The 20,712-nt window shown below is 43.2% G+C and overlaps 1 protein-coding gene and 1 long non-coding RNA gene across 33 annotated transcripts in view; both read left to right on the top strand.

The window, feature by feature from the left end:
- The window catches only part of KDM4C (lysine demethylase 4C), a 404,595-nt gene extending 397,494 nt beyond the window's left edge, over positions 1–7,101 (top strand). For 28 of the 31 annotated variants that reach the window (XR_010148777.1, XR_010148778.1, XR_010148776.1 and 25 more), the window contains 2 exons: positions 1,244–1,336; positions 6,006–7,101. Coding sequence is in view for 26 of the 31 variants with exons in the window: in XM_001144352.6 (XP_001144352.3) it covers positions 1,244–1,336; positions 6,006–6,182 (270 nt within the window). In the remaining 5 variants the exon portion in view is untranslated. Of the gene's footprint in view, positions 1–1,243; positions 1,337–1,753; positions 2,365–6,005 lie in introns of those variants that run through there. The other 3 variants (XM_054658667.2, XM_063787991.1, XM_063787988.1) reach the window with 1 other exon arrangement.
- Positions 7,102–7,602: 501 nt separating this feature from the next.
- LOC134807690 (uncharacterized) lies at positions 7,603–16,023 on the top strand. 2 transcript variants are annotated; one of them, XR_010148780.1, is made up of 5 exons: positions 7,603–7,758; positions 8,774–9,620; positions 9,979–10,007; positions 11,970–12,053; positions 14,970–16,023. It is a non-coding gene; the product is annotated as an uncharacterized LOC134807690 (long non-coding RNA). The 2 variants fall into 2 exon arrangements; XR_010148779.1 differs by lacking the exons at positions 7,603–7,758; positions 11,970–12,053; positions 14,970–16,023 and having other exon boundaries at positions 8,284–9,620.
- Positions 16,024–20,712: the final 4,689 nt, after the last annotated feature.

Below are 20,712 nucleotides of genomic sequence, written 5' to 3'. Positions count from 1 at the left end.
AATTATTTGCTTCCATTTGGTTAGTGCGAGAAAAGTTTTAAACATTTTGTTTTAGATGATGATGTATTTTCACACATTGATGAGGTTTACATGTTAGGAAGTTGAGAAACAGATTTTCCCAGCTCCTTTGATGGCATTTGATTGAATTTGACACATGAGTTTTGAAAGTTCAAGCTCTGTAAGAAATGCATAAATTATTTTATCTGGGAGGATTATTATATAAGAGTAATCAGGCCGGGCATGGTGGCTGACACCTGTAATCCCAACACTTTGGGAGGCCAAGGTGGGAGAATTGCTTGAGTCTAGTCAGACCTTGTCTCTACTAAAAAACTACAATAAAATAAAATAGCTGGGCGTTGTGGCACACAGCTATGGTTCCAGCTTCTCAGGAGGCAGAAGTGGGAGGATTGCTTGAGCCTGGGAGGTTGAGGTTGCAGTGAGCTGAGATCAGGCCACTGCACTCTAGCCTGAGCAACACGGCAAGGCCCTGTCTCAATTTAAAAAAAAAAAAAAAGGAAATATATTATCTTTTCTTTCACAGAGAGAAACAATTCTCCTTGTTACGTTGTCAGAGCCTCTTAAAGAAATGAACCGTGTTAACAGGCCCAACCCATTTTAATGCTAAATTTCCCACAGTCTCATGTTTTGTGATTTCCATTTGATCAGCAGCTACTTTTCTTTGTTGTTGCTTCGCCAGATAAAGTTTTCATATCCTGTATTCCAAGACACTCATTTCCAAGAATTTTGGCCTGTTTTAAAATGTATTTTGTATTTAGTTTATTTATTTATTTTTTTGTTTTGAGACGGAGTCTTACTCTGTCACCAGGCTGGAGTGCAGTGGTGCGATCTCAGCTCACTACAACCTCTGCCTTCCAGCTTCAAGCGGGTCTCCTGCCTCAGCCTCCTGAGTAGCTGGGACTACAGGCATGCGCCACCATGCCTGGCTAATTTTTGTATTTTTGTTAGACAGGGTTTCACCATGTTGGCCAGGATGGTCTCGATCTCCTGACCTTGGGATCTGCCTGCCTCAGCCTCCCAAAGTGCTGGGATTACAGGCGTGAGCCACCATGCCCGGCCTCTACTTAATAAGGGAAATAACTCTTCTTACTTCCTTGGTTGTTGGCTGGTTCCCTTGTTTGTTCTGTTTGAGTCCTTTTCATCTTTTCATGTAGTTAACTGGAGGCTTTAAAAATGGTCGGTGCTGTTTTTTTAATATGTATCATGTTATCTTATCTTTCATTAGGTTGAGTTTGAAGATGGATCCCAGATAGCAATGAAGAGAGAGGACATCTACACGTTAGATGAAGAGTTACCCAAGAGAGTGAAAGCTCGATTTGTAAGTGCGGGCAGATGCCACTTGGGGACCTGCCAAGTGAATTCCTTGTCCTCACCTCATGTTTCCCAAGCCCAGCAGGAAACATACTTGGGCTTTTGGATTAATTCTAAAAAAAGCCAATGCAACATTTTCCTTAGTGGAACCTATTGAATGCAAACTTCAAATTCAACCAAAATCGGGGAAATTAATGCATGTGCTTTACTTTTCTTCTAATGAAGTCACATGATGCTTCTTTGTGTTGACATTTATTGGTGCACAAAAATACTTACTGAATGTGTGCTCTGTGCAAAACACCAGGAGCAAACAAAGATACCATCAAGGCATTTGCAATCTTGTTAGTAGAAGCAACATTAAAAGTATTCAGGAGTAGATCAAAGGGGACTCGGCATAATTGAATGTCTGTCTATTCTTTTATAGGTTTTTCATGGATTGACTACCTTCTGTCTCAGAAAGTTACTGATGTTTGTGTCAGTTCATCATTAAGCTAAACTCTGACTTTCATAATAAAAGGGATAAACAAAGCCTAAATGCTAGTTGTGGGAATACTAAAGCAGTTTTTTAAAAAGGAAATAGTAGTTTCATGCCCTCACATACCATTAAAAGATGAACAAACATGGACAAATATTCAAAACTGAAGTCGTTGAAAAATATAATTCACAATAATTTAGACTTCATATTATTGTATCATAAAATATTTAGTGGACCCTGAAATGAAGTCAGTTTTATTCATTTAGAATTATATCTATTGTATCTGTGAAATGATAAATCCTAAATAGAGAAATTTGAATGGATGGGGTTTTTCTGACTAAAATGAAATTTTTTTTCTGAATAATTCAGTTTAGTGAGTGCTTATGATATACTTGTCTGCACTGATAGAGTCACTATAGATTATTTGGTTATTTTGGAAAAACCAAGGGTTTTCTTAAATCAGGGATGTCCAATCTTTTTGCATCCCGGGGCCATACTTGAAGAAAAAGAATTGTCTTTGGCCTCACATAAACTACACTAACAATAGCTGATGAGCTATTAAAAAAAAAAAAAGCAAAAAAAAACTCATAATGTTTTAAGCAAGTTTACAGATTTGTGTTTGGCCGCATTAAAGCCATCCTGGGCAGCATGCAGCGCGCGGGCCATGGGTTGGACAAGCTTGCCTTAAACGTTCAGTTGTGTATGCAGCTTTTTTCCAGTCAGATGGGATCCTGACAGCAGAGTAACTGCATCAGGTGGGAACTGACTTTCCTCTCAGCTGCATCCTTCAGAGGAAGGTCCTTCAAAGTGAAATCGTCAAGAGGAGTGGTGGTATTGCTGCCCACTCGATGGGAAATGTGGCTCAGAGGGGACCCACACACCTGTAAATAGAGTAACTACTAGATAATGACAGCAAGCAAAGAAAAAATTAAATATTCCTGTTGTAAAGATACCAGCCAAATCTTACCAAGACCGAAAAACCTTAGATGACTTGTCGCTGTTCTGAGACCTGAAATTTCTTGAGAAAAACTTTCCTTTTCGAGATGTTAGAGATAGCTTCGTCTCGTTCTGTATTCCTGTCTTCCTTGGACTCCCCTCTTCCCTGCCTTATTCCCAGCTCCTCCCGCTCCTTTCTTTTCCTTTTTCAGCACCTAGAGATTTAGAGGATGGGGAGTGGAGCAGGTAGCCTCTCAAAGTCTCTTGGGTCTTTCATTTTCTAATCGATGTATGACTAAGCATCCTACCAGCTGAGTCTTGTAGATTTCAAATACGGTTTCTTAATCACATGAGAAGAAAGCTCATTGCTTTCATACTCTGATCACAATCTCTTTGTTTCACAGTAGATTTCGCTCAGATACCAGGATGCCTTCCCCTGTGGCTGTCTCTGAACACAGGTCCTGGATTTTCTAAGGTCTATTTCACTGAACAAGCTCACCAACATTCAATTTTTTTTTTATTCTCAGAAAAAATTTTTAATTAAAAAAAAGTGAAAATATGTAAATCACATCCATACACTCTGAATGCAGCCTGCTATTCTGAGCGGCTAAGCCAAGTAGAAAATATCTTAGGGAACAAAGGCTCACAGTCACTAAGTCCTGTTGGCAACCTTTATTGAATCAAAGACATACGCAGTCTTGTCGTAGCCAGCCTGTTTCTCCCCTGGGTTGGTACATAGCCCTCAGACCCTTGGTTAGTCTGTCCATGATTATTACTATTTTTTTTCCAGTTGGCAAAACAAATCTAATTGGAAAACTCATTGATGGAAGATGTTTTATGGTTAGAAAAGTCTTTTTTGTTTTTTAAGGATGGAGGTTAGCAGCCCTTGTCAGGAGGCCTTGTATTTTAATGACTTCGGCTCACCCAGACACACGCTGACTGGGGGGAAACTGTTCAAAAGAGCCAGCAGTCCACCTCAGTGATTGTGTGGGGTTCTTTTCCACTCACTTCAGAAGCAGCCCCGTTACCTTTTATTGTCTCACAGAATAACCATAGCAACGGTGCATAATTAGCTAGAGCTCCTGGTAAATCGGTTTTATTATTGTATTTGAGAGGCCGACTTTTGCTGTTTCTGCACAGTGGCAACACTTTCATAGATGTTTTATTTTCTTCTTTGATAACTTTAGCACTTACAAAAGTGAAAGATTACTCAGAGGAAGTATTTTGCCAAGAATGAATGAAACAAAAGTGTTTTCTCCTAATGGCAGAGGGAACCCAACCAGCCCATAATGATTTAGTTTTCTTCTCTAGTGAAACTAGGTGGTATCTGGGGGAAGCCGTGGAGGTGGCCTGTTACCCTGAGTAACTGTCCCATGAACTGGCTGGAAACATGAACAGCTTTACACTTCGGTACATTTTTTGTTTTCAGGCTTCCTTGTGGCTGTTTTCTTGTTTTTCTCTTCTTTACTATGGACCGTGTGTTTTCAAGTCCTAAAGTGTCTTTCACCTCTGTCTCTGCCAGCAGCCAGGGGAAGCAGTCTCAGCACAGTGAAATGTGCTGTGTGTTGATGTCATCAGAAGTCATCCACCTCAGTGAAAACAGCTGCCAGTGCATTTTAGGAGGCAAGATAGTAGGGAATTGGGAAGCAAAAATAGTGCCTACCATAGACTTTAGGCTTTATCTGATTATCACAGAAAAAGCCACATGCCCTCACTCAGCAAACACTTACTGAACAGCAGCCAAATACTAGCCACATTGTTTGCTGTGGGGAACACATGTAATATTGGGTACACAGTCCCTAATATCCTCACCTTTATGGGGTTCCCCTGATGGGGAGAAACTTACTTGCCCCTTACCTCTACCACTGCCCTCATCTTACTGAGTGGATGTGTCAGGGCCACAGGAGTCCCAAAGAAGGACCCTTAAGCTTGCCGAGGGCAGAGACAGTAGAATAGAATAACTTTCACAGAAATGAAACAGTGTGTCCAAAGACAGAGAAGCATGGGGCCCTGAGCCAGGCAAGTATGACCAGGCCCTGCAACTGATGCCGTCTGAGCAGAGCATGGGGCAGGCTTCTGGCCAGGTTATGTAGGTCTAGCCTGGGGAGTGGGGATGTCATCTTGAAGGCAGTAGGTTGCTGGAAAATTACAAGCAAGGGCATATGATCATGTAGAGTCATATAATAAGAGGGCTTTTAGAGAGCTTTCTTTCAGTGGTACTGTGGGAAATAGGTTGGAGGTACAGCATTTATTGCAGTGCTTTGCAGAGGTGAGGGCCTGCCCCGTAGGGTAAGGATCAAGAAGAAAGGCTGAAGGGCTTCAAGGTACATGCAGGAGGAATCCTGGACACGGTGGGGAAATGTCTACAGTGCCTTTAGGTTTCTGGCCAATGTAACGGTGCATGGGCGTGGTGGTGCCTTTTATGGAATGTAGGAAGGACAGCAATGGAGAAGGAAGGCTTTCAGTTCAATTTAGGACAGGTTGATTTGAAGGGCCTCTGAGACAGGGACTTTGTGATGCCTGCTGGGGAAATGCACTTACAGGCCTGAGCTGGAGCAGATGTGAGCATCTCCTGCAGACACTGAAGCCAGGGGTGTGGGCACAAAGGTCCAGGGAACAGGAGTGGAGAGGAGAAGGCCCAGTGCCAAACCTTAGGGCATCGTAGTTGAGCAGATAGTTAAGAAAGGGAACCCCTGAGACATCAAAAGTGAGCAGCCAGAGAAGGAGAAGCAGGAGAGTGGCTTTACAAAATGACAGAGAAGAGAGCTTTAAGCAGTAATTAGTTGGCAGACTAGTCAAGTCAGTTTAGGGATAGGAAGGTGTCACAGGAATTAGCAACTAGGACTTCATTCAGCAAGAACAGTTTCAGGGAAGGGGTGGGGCAGAGGCCCAAAGCTAAGTAGGAGTAAAGGTAACTTAGAGATGACTGTTGACATTTGTCAGAAACCTCGCTGGGCAAGAGCCAGAGGGGAGATGAAAAATGAGGGAAGTTTAAAACGAGAAGACTTTAATCTTGCTTTTGTTTGGGGAAGGTCCCTGGGGTTGGAGGGTGGGGAGATCCTGGAGAAAGTAGGGCTAAATGGAGCCCCCCACTTTGGGTGGGAGAGGCGAGGGAAAGCCCAAAGCCATGCCTGGGGCCCTTCTAGCCTGAGCTGGTGACCTGGGCATGTGCACCCTAACCCCAGCTGACCGAGTCAGATCTTTGTCCAGTGTTCTGAAGATCAAATGCCGTGCCCTTTTGCAATATAACACCAGCTGCTTTTAGTCCACAGCCTCTGACATGCGATTTGAAGACACATTTTATGGAGCAGACATTATCCAAGGGGAGAGAAAGAGACAAAGAGTGCTGAGCTCCAGGTTTAAGAATGAATATGTGGCCGACCCTGTATATCGCACTTTTTTGAAGAGCTCTTTCCAGAAGAAGTGCCAGAAGAGACAGTAGTCTGCATACATCGCTGCAGGCCACAGAGCAGCTTGGGTTGGAAGAGAGAAGATGAAGGGACATCCTTGGGGCTGTGCCGTGAGTTTTGCTGGCATAGGTGACAGGGTGTGTCTCTGACAGTGGTAAATCGGGTTTCCAGAGTTTGGTCACCAAAAATACAAAATACACACAATTAATTGGACACAGCAATCTGAAATCATCTCTAGTCTTGCTTTCACTTGTGAGCAATTGTCTTCTATGATCCCAAAGAAGTTTTCTAAGTGAAAGGAAATACTAGTGAATCACCCACAAGGAAAAGCCACTGCCACAGAGGAGGCGGGTCCCCTTGTGCGGCTTAGGGCCCTGTCAGGAAACACACGGGGACCTCTCTCTCTAGCTCCAGCAGGTGGCACCTCGGTACCCAGCGGGTAGGGCGATAATTTATATATTTTCCACAGTCAGGGAAGGACTCTCACTTATTTGTTTCAAATTGCAGTTTTTATAAAACATTTTTAAAACACAAATGGCATGTATGCTAATGAGATTTACCCGTGTGCTATCTGTATTTCCCTTGTACAGAACTTTTACATTTTTGAATATTCCTATTACTTTTGATTGTGTCTGATGGGAACCGAGTTGTTGGCCTTTGTGAAATGAAATTTTTGGCTCTTGAGAAAGAATTCTTATGAATTGTTATGCGAATTTTATATATTTAAAGAGGGAGATCTGGGGCTGTTATTTTTAAACACTTTTTTTCATAATACATATTCCGAGTAGATATTTATAAAATATATGTTTCTTTCATTATGTGTTTGTAAAATTAGAGTTTAAATAAATATGCTTTGATGCATAGTTTTGAACTAATGTAACATGATTTTTCTTTTTTAAAACAGCCTGAAAATGTACTAGTGTTTAAAAATAAAGATTTCCATTTTCTCCAGTCCTGTCTCTGACTTGCTTATTTGTCTGGGTTTAAACCAATAGAAAAACAAGTTTATTGGAGAGCTGGCTATCAGGACATACGGCGGCCCAGGTTTTTCAGACCCTCCTTCTGTCGCTGACTTTTTCCATGGTCGTGGCACATGCATGGCGATATTTTTGGAGACAAAGTCCCCTGCCTGCCCACTTCAGTACCAATGGAAGTGTTTTCTTCAACTTCTTCTAGGCCCTGAATACATCTCAGACCCTTGAGTCTGGATCACTTTTCGTTCCAGGATTCCTGGTCCGCAGCTGTCAGTAGTAGGAGTTAGAGGTCCTGCAGTCCCTCCTTCATTGTATAAATGAGACCCGGAGGATAGACAGGAAAAGGGATGCCCAAGGGCAGGCAGTTTCGGTGACTGCTTCAGTTAACTGGGGCCACCATTTTGCCGCATTGCAAACAATTGCAAAATTGCAAAATCTTAGTGGCCTGCAGCAGAAAGCATTTATTTCTCTCATCTAGGCAGGGCTTGGCCGGACAGCCGTGCTGACCTTGGCTTGGACTAGCTCACACACCTGCTCCGTGGGTCTCCCATCATTCTAGTGGACCCAGTGGGCAGCCCGGATATGTTCTTCTCATGTCAATGGCAGAGGCAGGAGAGCAAGGAAGCCCAGCCAAGTAAGCACATTTCAGTCCTCTATGGGGCACTGGTTAACATCCTATGGGCGAAAGCCCAGAGCCAGGGACTGGGATGGCATTTCAGACTTCTATGGCAAAGGGTATGGGTGTATCCTGGTCCTGGGTAGAGAGTGAAGACCAAAACAGTAAGGAAAGAGCCACAGCTAAAACCCAGTTCCCTAGACTGCTCCCTGGCTGGGTGCTCATATTCCAGAGTACCTTGTGGCTGAACTCTGAGCTGGGGTAGAGCCCACCAGCCTTCTTTTTACAGAGACTAAGCACTGCACATTCTCTACCAGTGTAGTCATATATTTTATCAACTAATCAAGCTTGAATTTTCTATCTCTAGGTTTTGAATGGAACTGACCTGCTGTCTCTATAATATGCCAGGAAAGTAGGCCTGGGTAGGCATTAAGAGGAATTAATCGAAATAGGATCATTTGTTCTGTACAAGTTTGCCTGTCAGCAAGATTTCTGATTGGCTGCCACAGGGAGAAAATGTGCAGAGGTCTATGCGATCTCAAATACAGCTGTTTTTTATAGTCTCACTTAACATATGTGCCTATAACCAAGTACAGCTGTACATGGCCTTAGTAAAATAGTGCTGGCCACAAATGCACTCTGGCTATTGAGAAAGGCACCTTTGTTTCACTGCATTCTGCATAAAGTGGTTATGCAGAAAGCTCTATGACCAGACAGACCGTTAAACCATTTTCACTTACTGTGTGGCACCTCAATTGTGATTTTAATTTTTTTGCATTACACTAACTGCATGTTTAGTGTATATGTGTAGCATAAAATCAGCTGAAGTCCTTCTAGTATTAAAAAAAAATTGCTTAGCTGTGACAATTCTAATGTAACACTAATTGCAAGCCCTTTCTCTGGAGGTTGAGGGATTAGTAAAAACGGCCTGGCATATTTCATAACATTTTAATTCCTTTTTGTGTGTTTGAAATGAGAACAATGTGATTCTTGTCAGTTAACTTTTATTAAAGGACTTTTTTTTTTTTTCTAGTTCAACTAGAGAGAAATTGAGAAGAAGCATCCACTGAAGTATCACATGGCTTCTTAGAATTTATTACACATTGTTATTGGGTCACAGCATGTGAAAACATGGAGACCGAGAATACAGAACTGTGTGGAAGTGAATGAGTCTGCCACCTCTCCTTGTACCTATCCAGTGTGAAACAAGGCCGTTCATGCACACGTTACTATAAATGCCCTGGAGGCCTTATGAATAATCATTGGAGCAGTATCTGCTGCAAGATAACATTGTGCTTTATTTTTGCCTTTAAGTAAAAGGAATCTGAAATGAAACACTCTTCATTTCAGATATAAATCAGCCCCATAAACTTGAAGCTAACCAGAGATCCTGAGGCATTCTCATTACATGAAGTAATTGGTTGGTTGCAAGACTCAATTGTACTGCAAAGTCTTCCTGAGAATTCAGATGAGCAGTTATGAAGAGTTACACATCCTCTCACCCCACATGTTGTAAGAACACATAGCATTGGCCAGTGGGGCGAATGATTTCTAGTCTCTGATGAGGCCGGAACTCTCCAGCAAGTGGGCCTGTGACTCAGAAACCCCGGGCAACTTTGAGGTCCCTTTGAGGAAATGAAACTTCATCAGAAGCAGCCGATATTAATGATATATTGAGCATCTATTGTGTACATCCAGTCTTCTAGTCTCCTTGGTGACATTCATCTTATTTTACCTTCCCAGTAAATCAGCAAAATAAGTACCATTACCCTCTTTTATGGAATAAAACTAAAACTCACAGAGGTTGAGTAACTTTTGAATCACTCAACCTTCTCAATGCATGAAGAAAAAATCTGACCCAAACAAGAGACATTGGAGAGGTGAGTCTGAAGCTCAAAAGAAAGGTTAACATTAGAGATATGAGAGATATGAATGTGAAGGCATTATCTTTATTGGCAGATGTAAAAATGTACAGGAAAATTATCTCCTGGCAAAGGCAAAACTATAGGCACAGAAAACAGATCCAGTGGTTGCCAAGGACGAGATAGGGGAAGGGATGACAACAAAGAATGTAAGGGAACATTTTGGGGGTGATGGAGATGTTCTTTATCTTGATTATGATGGTGGTAACAAGACTGTATATATTTGTCAAAATTCATAGAAAACACTAAAATGAGTGAACTGTATGTAAATTACACTTCAATGAACATGACATTTTTTTTTTTTTCCATTTTCCAGGCTTATTCTTCTTTTTTCAACTTTTTTAAGTAAGTAAAAATCTAGGGGAATGGAGGGCAGGCTACTTAGAAAACATATCACATGAAAAAAGAAATGAGCAGAGATCAGAAGCCTGGAGAACGGCAAAACATAGTTGGGTAGGAAAAGAGGATCCTGTGCGTGGGGGCTGAAAAACTCAGTGAGGTGGGAAACCCAGGATGCTATGGTTTCCTGGACAGCAAGGGAAGAGCATGTTTCAAGAAGAAGCAGTGGTCAAAGCAAAAAGAAAATGTTACCAACTCCAAGTAAGATTATGTAATTGGGAGAAAGGAGTGCAGAACCCCACACGCAGTCCAGCAACACAATGCTGGGAGGTGGGGAGGGAAGCCTCATCCTGGGTCACTTGCTGCCACCAAGTGTGGAGGGGAATCCCAGACTTCCTGTTTGGTCTTTACTGACACTGTGGAAGCAGGGGCCATGCCTTGCGTTTGATAGGGGTAGGAGGAGTATTGTCAACGTTTTTGTTTTGCGAGATTGCGCCTTTCCCTGTTCTTTGACTAGACAGAATAGACTTTTCCTAGGGCTTTTTTTCTTTTTAAGTTGTGTTTGCTTGTTGGTAGTTGCCATTTACAGGATTTTCCGGTTCCAAGTCCAGGAAATATGGGAGATAAAAAGAAAACGCAGAGAACTGAACCCTGTTCACACAGATTCCTTAAATCCTGAAGTCCTTGTTAGTCTGCTTTCCTCCTTCAACACTTTGTAGTTCTCTTAAGTTTATTTGTTGTACTATGTCTAGGATTTTAAATTATACTTAGCCAGGGAGAAACAAGCCCAGAACAAGAAGTCCTCATTTTTTCTTTTTTTGTTTTCTTTGTTGTTGTTGTTTTGAGATGGAGTCTGGGTCTATCGCCCAGGCTGGAGTGCAGTGGTGTGATCAGCTCACTGCAACCTCTGCCTCCTGGGTTCAAGCGATTCTCCTGTCTCAGCCTCTCGAGTAGCTGGGACTACAGGCATGCACCACCATGCTTGACTAATTTTTGTATTTTAGTAGAGACAGGGTTTCAGCATGTTGGCCACGCTGGTCTCGAACCCCTGACCTCAACTGATCCGCCCACCTCAGCCTCCCAAAGTGCTGGTATTACAGGATTGAGCCACTGCACCCGGCCACTTTTTCTTTTTGATAGGAGAAAATATTTATTTCTGAGGGAAAGGATCTAGTTGAAGGGCAGAGATGGAGAATCTAAACAATAATTTCTGGAGAAATCCCAAAGGGAGGGAAAGGGATTAGGAGCAGAGATGGAGTTGCAGGTTTTACACAGGAAAGGGGAGATTTTATCCGAGAAGACCAATTTCCTGATTATAAGAACAGAGAAGGCAGATTATAGAATTGTTCCAGAAGGGGGTATCCAGGTGGGTTTGATGTAAAGAAAAGAGTGTGAGAGAATTGAAGATGCTGGAAAGAGAACAGTTTCTTTCAACTCATTTTTGGGTTGAATAAGAAAGGTAGTTGATGTCAAGAGGGGACTCACTGGGAGGAAAGAGAAGAATCTCTAGGGAGTGGAAGGCCGTGGGAGACTGGATCATGGCTCCTAAAGATGTCCACAGCCTCATCCCAGAACTTGTGAATGTTACCTTACATGGCAAAGAGAGACTTTGTAGATGTTACTAAGTTAAAGGCTTGAGACAAGGAGATTATCCTGGATTATCTGGGTGGGCTCAGTGTGAAGCACATTCTTCCTAAGAGGGAATCAGGCAGGTCAGTGACAAAGAAGGCCATGGGATGGAAGGGATCTGCCTTGAAGATAGAGGAAAGGGCCAGAAACAAGGAATGTGGGTGGCTTCTAGAAGCTGGAAAGGCAAGGGGACAGTTTGTCCCCAGAAGCCTCTGTACGGAACCAGCCCTGCTGACTTGTTGACAGGAGCTCAGTGAAACTGATTTCAGACGTCTGGCCTCCAGAACTGTAAGAGAATACATGTGTGTTGTTTTAAGCCACTAAATTTATTCATTACAGCACCAATAGAAAACGAAGACAGCTGTTCAGCAGATATAGCAAGAGGGAGGCTGAGAGGTCTTTCATCAGGAGGCATGGTGTGAGGTAGGGGCATTGGTTTCAGATTTCTACATTTGAGATTCCAGTGGTGATAGGTCTCAGGGTGTGGTCATAGGACTGCAGTGGAGCTGAAAGTCATTTCACAGTTAACTTTCAACTGTTTAGGTTTTTTTTTTTAATTGATAATCCATATACCATAAAATTCATCCTTTTAAAATGTAAAATCCAGTGGTTTTTAGTATGTTTACAAGGTTGTACAGCCACTGTTGCTAATTCCACAATTAGCTACTTAGTTTTCATTGAATAGTATTCATTCTGTCTCCGTATATTACAATATTTTATTTTTTATATTTCAGGCAAGGTCTTGCTTTGTCGCCCAGGCTGGAGTGCAGTGGAGTGATCTTGGCTCACTGTAACCTCTGCCTCCAAAGCTCAAGTGATCCTCCCACCTCAGCCTCCTAAGTAGGCACATGCTACCATACCCAGCTAATTTTTGTAGAAACGGCTTTGCCATTTTGCCCAGGTTGGTCATGAACTCCTGGGCTCAAGTGATCTGCCTACCTTGGCCTCCCAAAGTGTTAGGATTGCAGGTGTGAACCACTGTGCCAGACCTATTACAGCATTTAAAAAAAAATCATGCAAAGTTAAAAAAAATATTAAATGTGTTCCTATCACAGCTCCTGGAGACTAAGAGGCATTAGGTGAATATTTTCATAAGAATATATATTCTTACATATGAAGATTTATTTTGAATATATTATTTAGTATACTCACCCATTTGCAAAGGCTATATAGTTAGCCAACTGTGGACTTGCCTTCTGTTGATTGGGCCAGATGTGTGATTTTGCTAGTGGGGGTGGTGAGTCTTTTCAATGGAAGACAGGCTACAAAGAGGGAAGGCACACACGGCCACAGAGCTGCCCTGGAAGGCTGAGCCTGGGAGACTGGGGGAGTCTGATCCTCAGCTCCAGCAGCCCCAGGAACACTGGACACAGACTTCTTGCAGCAGCTCTTTGGAGAAAGGCAAATCCCTGGCCCCACACTCAGAAATGGGCCTTTCATACTCTACCTGTAGGAGTCCAAGGGTTTCAGTAAGATTAACACCTCTCAGTTCACTACACCTGTGTTCCTTCCAGGGTGCAAGGGTCTCCAGTGGGTGGTGTCAGATGGATCCAGTCATTCATCATATTTCAGATAGAACCCCTTTTTCTTCCCCTCCTAGGTAGGTCTTCCTTTGCTCCCAGGAAAATTTTCATAAGTCATAACTCATTTAGAAGCAAAATGACCTGATCTGAACTGATATGAAACTGTTTACATTCTTTATTCATTCATTTAGTGTGAATATTCACACACATCACCTCAAAATATTCACGTGGGGTGTTAGGTAATATATGATATTTGGTAGGCCTTTCTAGAATCCAAACAGTTCTGAATTCACACAAAACAAACCTAGCTCCAAGTGTTTTGGATAAAGGATTATGGACCTGCATTCTTATTTTATGTGCTCTATTCATGCCGTGCTCCACAGGCCTGATTTTTCTCCATATTTTCTGCAACACCCTGCACATATCAGATGCTCCCTAAGCTTGGTTGAATACCAGACACTTGCCTGATTGAATGCCACTTGGCCAGACTTATGCCCTCACTGGTGTGATGGTTGATTTTAGGTGTCAACTTGACCGGATTAAGAGCTAACCAGATAGCTGGTGAAGCAGTATTTCTTGCTGTGTCTGTCAGAGTGCTCCAGAAAAGACTGGCATTTGAATCAGTGAGCTGAGTAAAGAGGAATCCCTCTGATATGGTTTGGCTGTGTCCCCACCCAAATCTCATCTTGAGTTGTAGCTCCTATAATTTCCACATGTCGTGGGAGGGACCTGGTGAGAGGTAATTGAATCATGGGTATGGGTCTTTCCCATACTCTTCTCCTGACAGTGAATAAGACTCACGAGATCTGATGGTTTTATAAAGGGCAGTTCCCCTGCACACACTCTCTTGTCTGCCACCATGTAAGACATACCTTTGCTCCTTCTTTGCCTTCCACCATGATTGTGAGGCCTCAGCCATGTAGAACTGTGAGTCCATTAAACCTCTTTCATTTATAAATTACTGAGTCTTGGGTATGTATTTATTAGCAGCGTGGGAACAAACTAATACACCCCCTCACGCAATGTGAATGGGCATCATCCAATTGGCTAAGGGCTCAGATAGAATGAAAAGGCAGAGGAAAGATGAATTGGCTCTCTCTGTCTTCTGGAGTTGGGACACCCAGCTTCTCCTGCTCTTGGACATCAGAACTGCAGGTTCTCTGGCCTTCAGACACCAGGACATGTACCAGTGGCTCCTCAGTTCTCAGTCCTCAAACTCAAACTTGGACTGAGCCACGCTTCTGGTTTCCCTGGTTCTCTGGCTTGCAAGCAGCATATCATGGGACTTAGCCTCCCTACTCACACGACCAATTCGCCTAATAAATCCCCTCTCATATATCTATATATCTATCTCTATCTAATCATCTGTATCTATATCATCTATATTTATCTATATCTATATACCTTATCGGTTCTGTTTTTATGTACAGCTGTGACTAATACACTGGGCTAGGGGCTGACAGTGAGAGACAGGACTAGCTGGATTTCCTAGGCCAACTAAGAATCCCTAAGCCTAGCTGGGAAGGTGACCGCATCCACCTTTAAATACGGGGCTTGCTACTTAGCTCACACCCGACCAATCAGGTAGTGAAGAGAGCTCACTAAAATGCTGATTAGGCAAAAGCAGGAGGTAAAGAAATAGCCAATCATCTATTGCCTGAGAGCACAGCAGGAGGGACAATGATCGGGATATAAACCCAGGCATTGCAGCTGGCAACGGCTACCTTCTTTGGGTCCCCTCCCTTTGTATGAGAGCTCTGTTTTCACTCTATTAAATCTTGCAACTGCACTCTTTTATGTTCCATGTTTGTTACAGCTCGAGGTGAGCTTTTGATTGCCGTCCACCAGTGCTGTTTGCTGCCGTCGCAGACCCACCGCTGACTTCCATCCCTCTGGATCTGGCAGGGTGTCCGCTGTGCTCCTGATCCAGCGAGGTGCCCATTGCTGCTCCTGATCGGGATAAAGGCTTGCCATTGTTCCTGCAAGGCTAAGTGCCTGGGTTCGTCCTAATCGAGCTGAACACTAGTCACTGGGTTCCATGGTTCTCTTCCGTGACCCATGGCTTCTAATAGAGCTATAACACTCACCGCATGGCCCAAGATTCCATTCCTTGGAATCCGGGAGGCCAAGAACCCCAGGTCAGAGAACACGAGGCTTGCCACCATCTTGGAAGTGGACCACCACCATTTTGGAAGCAGCCCGCCACCATGTTGGGAGCCCTGGGAGCAAGGACCCCCTGGTAACATTAGCATTTGCCTTAACTTTGGGCACTAGATTAACATCTCTGGGCTAGAGAGTGGCAGTACGGCTGACAGGCACAGGCACTCTGCCAGGTGAGGTTAGCTGTGAACACAGCAAGGCCCTGAGGAGGGGCATGGCAGTCTCCTGCCATCCTGATGGCTGCCCATAGAAGAGACTAGGTGTGCCAGAGGCTGACAAGTCTGTCTGCCAAGGCAGACTCACACTAGACAGACTCTTTCTTGACTCTAGAGAGCAAACAGGTTGTTTCCTGAGGTTATAAAAATATAGGGGTATGGGCCACCTAGGTAGGGAGAAGCATTTCTTGTTTGCCCTGAAACAAAGAGATTTAGACTCTAGGGGAGGGATTGTCTGAGACCTGAAAGGCTGGAAATTGAAATGTCTGCTCAGCCCATAGAATGCCCTGCATCAAGGCTTTGAGGCCACCCGCTATGGACTTTCAATGTGTGACTTTACCGTGATATGATTATGCAGGTATTCATTTCATATTTTTCACCCAAAATCAAAGCCATAATGAGAAAAAAGTTCTTATAATCATTTCTGTGTATTTTGGTAACAAAGGAAATGGCTGTTGATTATGATAATAAAAAAACTGCTCTTCAAAAACTGGCACCCTTTGTTGCCATTTATAAACGAAGCCTGGTATTGTGGGCTCATTAGCAGCTGAACTTTATTTTGTCAAAGGAAATGGAGTCAAGAGAGATTATGTTTCATCTTTAATATGGCTGTTCAACAACAATGCCATTATCCTGAGTTTCAGATGAATTTAATTGGACCTTAATGAGCAAAATTAGTTGTTTTATGCAATTAGAATTCCATTTGAATGGGTTAGAAAATGAATAGGATTGTGAATGTGGTTGACTTGATTTTCCTCAAGACTGACTCTCTAGGCTCTTTTTGTCCCTAGGTTTTCTTTCCCCACTGAATAATATTTTCCTAATTTAAGAAGATTTCTGACTTCCTCAGTTTTCCTACCAATCTGTAGAGAATGCCTGGGACCTCTAAGAAGGTAGGAGGCAGATGGACCTGGCCAATGGGAACCAGTTACAGAGAACGAAGGTAGAAATGGCCTTCTAGGGCAGTATGTTCGGCCTCCTGCACACCTGATCTCCCTTTCCTTCCTGAAATGAGAAGGTAGATATTGAATCGCATCTAACAAGAGATGAGCTTCAGAGTCAGGCAGATATGGGTACAAATCTTCCCTTTACTACTTAATAAGTTGGCAACTTGGAGTGTATATCTTGACTTTTGAACCTCAGTGTCTCTATTGGTACTATGAGAATAATACTTATTTCTGAAGAGTGGTGAACATTCAGTGAGGGAATGTATATAAAGTATTTCGTATAGTGCCCAGCTCAAAAAGTGGATGTTGCTACTGTCATTATTGCTGTTCATCATCATCACCATCATCAATCTTGCAACTTCTTGGGACCTTGCCATGCTGAAGACCAGATAGCTCATTAAGTTAGGCTGGAATTTCTGGTCAAAAATAAGCTTTCCCAAGTATTGCCCTGAACATACTAGTGAAGGAAAGGGATGAGAGGAGAAAGCCAGTTTGCTTAGGGCACTGGGAAGGTTCGCCCTCTTCTTGGGGAGAGTAGCAGGAGCTGGTACATCTTGATATGGGGGAAGGGTATGATTGTGTGAAATTCCTGCAATGGACACATGAAATCTCATCAGTTCCCTTGTCTGTGATGTGAGGGAAAGCCAATTCCTATGGAAGTTTCCAGTTCTGATGGTCTTATGATTCAGACCATGGCCAACTCCCCTGCCTAATGGACCACATTCCAATGAGCCAGCGCTTGCCAAATACTCTTTCTGACTTGCACTGGAATTGCTGAAGCTCCCTGCTGAGTGTTCCCTACCAGCATCAGGTTGACTCACTGCTCTGGAATGTGGCTTCCTGAGACACAGCAGAGGTGAGAATGAGGATCAATGTGATTTGGCTCAGCTTTAATAACACAGCCTTCCCCATGCAGCACAGCATCAACTGAGGTGAGACAAAGGAAAATCAAAGAATTATTCATGTTCACCCACAGCACATCAATCTGAAGGTTTAAATGGGTTCTCAGGGAAAACACAAACCATTATTTTTGTTTTAACTACAAGATGCTATTGCAGTATGTCCAGTCTTCTATCAAATGCTTCCGGATTGTTTCTGAGAGTTCCCATGGGGCATCTCAGATGTGCTCATAAAACCCTCAGTTTCCACATGTGACTGCCATTTTGCTCTGTTTCTTCCCCAGTGTTACTTCACAAATGTCAGCTTTCTCAGCTGTTGATGTCCTCCAGGTGGAGGGAGAGGGCCTTTCTTTTCAGCCCTGTTGATGATGCCGAAGCTACCCCATGTTACACCCAGAAACCAATGTAACAAGGCCACTGTTTAATGCATATGTTGCAGTGATGTGCTGCTGCACCGCCTGCTGGTTGAAGTGGAAAATTGCAGGTCTAGAACTTCTGCCACTGTTTCTGTTGAGTTGGTGTTAACTGAGGCTGATTCCCAAGGGCATTATCTGCAAGAAGCCCTGCACTTCTCTGAAGCAGGAGTGATTGTCATCCCACCTTTGTGCCTCTCTCCATGGTCATGCTTATCCCAAAACAGTGCAATTTCATGCTTTTAACCTTTCAAGGAGATTTTTTGTGCATGCTGGCTTTTAGGGTTTGCCTTTGTGCAGTTCTTAGTTTCATAAGGGATTAGGGCACCAGAGGACTGAATGTTGGAGGCTCTTAAGAATACAAAGAACAAAAATTACTCATATTCAGTACTGGTGGTCTTATTGTAAGAATAAGAGGATAAAAAACTCGGCTGCATGCCTGGACCTTAGGGGCTCTAGGAAGAATCTGGGCTTCATGAACATGACATTGCTGGCAACAGGCAGGTCTTCATGTGACTTGCTTCTCCTACTGGGCCCTCACCCTCAGTTCACTGGCCTTTAACTTTTCTATCATCTGCAGTCACCTCCGTCACCTTCCTTTTGAACACTCTGCTGCCACATGGCCTCCCTGTCAGCTTTCACATTGGTTTTTTTTTTTTTTTTTTTTTTTTTTTTTTTAGCTTCTGCTCCCAGTGCCACTCAACTGACTCTCTCTTTAAACATTCAAACCAAAAATTATCAGTATGAGGAGGGCACAGAGTTTTGTCTCTTTTGCTTATTGATCTATCCCTAATACATAAAAGTGTGTCTCTACCACTCAATAATTAATTGATTAATTGATACACCTTGGGGCAAGTTACTTAGGCTCTCTGCACCTTTAGTTTTCTTTACCTTAAAAAGATATAATAATAGTAGTTAACTTACAGAGCTGTTATGAGAATTAAATGAATTAATATTTATAAAGCACATGAATTAGTGTCTGGCACAGAGTACATGCAGTAGAAGCATTTATTAAATAAGATTTTTTAAATGTCTAAACATAGTTGGTGCTCAATAAATATTTGTTAAATAAATTAATTTATTTAGGAATCAGATTGGCTTGCTTAGTTGGCCTCACCTATTTGAGACCTCTTTTTTTTTTTTTTTCCTACAAAGTTTTACTCTGTTGCCCAGGCTGGAGTGCACTGGTATGATCATGGCTCACTGCAGACTCTAGTGATCCACCTGCCTCAGCCACCCAAGTAGCTGGGATTACAGGTGCATGCCACCATGCTTGGCTAATTTTGACTTTTTATTTTTAGTAGAGATGAGGTCTTGCTATGTTGCCCAGGCTGGTGTTGAACTCTTGAGCTCAGGCTATTCTCACCTCAGCCTCCCAAAGTGCTGAGATTACAGGCATGAGCCACTGCTGGCTGTCTAAGACTTCCTGTTCCAGGCTACCTCACATTCTGCTTTAGCCTCTATTGACTACCCTTGGATTACATTCCTACTGCAGGCCATTTTCTGGGCTAGGGGCTTGGGGTCTTGTGTTAAGAGCAAGATGACTTATGTGGAAGAGACACCTTAAAAGAGGACTCTGGAAGTGGTAGCTACCCTGGGCGTGTTAGTCTTTTTTCACGCTGCTGATAAAGTCATACCCAAGACTGGACAATTTCCAAAAGAAAGAGGTTTAATGGACTTACAGTTCCACATGGCTGGGGAAGCCTCACAATCATGGTGGAAGGCAAGGAGGAGCAAGTCACGTCTTACATGGATGGCAGCAGGCAAAGAGAGAGCTTGTGCAGGGAAACTCCCCTGTATTAAACCATCAGATCTCATGAGACTTATTCACTATCATGAGAACAGCATGAGAAAGACCCACCCCCATGATTCGAGTACCTCCCACCAGGTCCCTCCCACAACACATGGGAATTCAAGATGAGATTTGAGTAGGAACACAGCTAGACCATATCACTGGGGCACACCTTAGGGTTCAAGGGTAAGGACATTAGAGAATATGCAAAATCATCCCTCTTCTCCAACGGCTGAGTTACTGTGTATAAGCTCAGGCACCAGCCGCTGCCTTAGGGAAATTCTTTCCTGGAGGTTTTCTGTATCTTTTGCTAAGTTACTGTGGTGGTTGTTCCCATTGGTTCTCCGAATAGGCTCAGTCTTCTCATACTCTCGTTGGTAAATAAAGCACTGAAACTCTTGTTGTACAGCCCTCTTCTCTTTCTCTCTGTCATTCTTTGAGCTTCTTCAGCTCAGGGACCTTCAGGTTCTAGAAAATTGGCTTCCTCCACTGTGTACCATGAGGCCTTCATATGTAGTTACTTGCATTTTGATGCCAAGGTGCTCCATCTCTGACCTAAAGCTATTTGGATTTTATATTTCCCAGCTAGGAGACCACCTGAGAGCCTGGGATAACATTTCTGTGGCCACCAGTCAGAGACTGAGCAGAGTGCTTTCTTACTCTTCCCTTCTGGCTCCTTAGAGAACTAAGTTCCTTAAGAGGTCCTAAGTTATTAGGGAGGAAATGTTTCACTTTAGTATTTTCAGGAAGCTGAGTCCCTGAAGTCTTACAAGCTAAAATAGAGGAGCCGAGGGAGCTGGCAAGGGAGTCTCCATTGTGTGAGTGGGCAGGGCCGGGTAATGAGGGCAGAAGTGAGGTCTGATGAGGTCCTTGGGAAGGAGTGGAAGAGATGAAGCTGTTAGCTTAGACTGTGGCAGGCTGGGATGGCTGCTGTCTGAAAGGTTAAATGGTTACATTCTGGGAACTGCCATTCACTTACCCATGCCTTGAAGCCTGTGGGACCCTCCAGACCTCTTCCAGGCCTTTTAGGGGGGCAGTTTTCAATCAAGCTACATTCTAATATCACCTAGAAAGCTATTTAAAAATAGATATTCTTGGCCAGGTGCGGTGGCTCACACCTGTAATCCCAGCAA

The sequence above is a fragment of the Pan troglodytes genome, chromosome 11 (genome assembly GCF_028858775.2).
Source record: "Pan troglodytes isolate AG18354 chromosome 11, NHGRI_mPanTro3-v2.0_pri, whole genome shotgun sequence".
Classification (NCBI taxonomy): domain Eukaryota; kingdom Metazoa; phylum Chordata; class Mammalia; order Primates; family Hominidae; genus Pan; species Pan troglodytes.
This window is presented reverse-complemented; position numbering and strand designations above follow the sequence as displayed.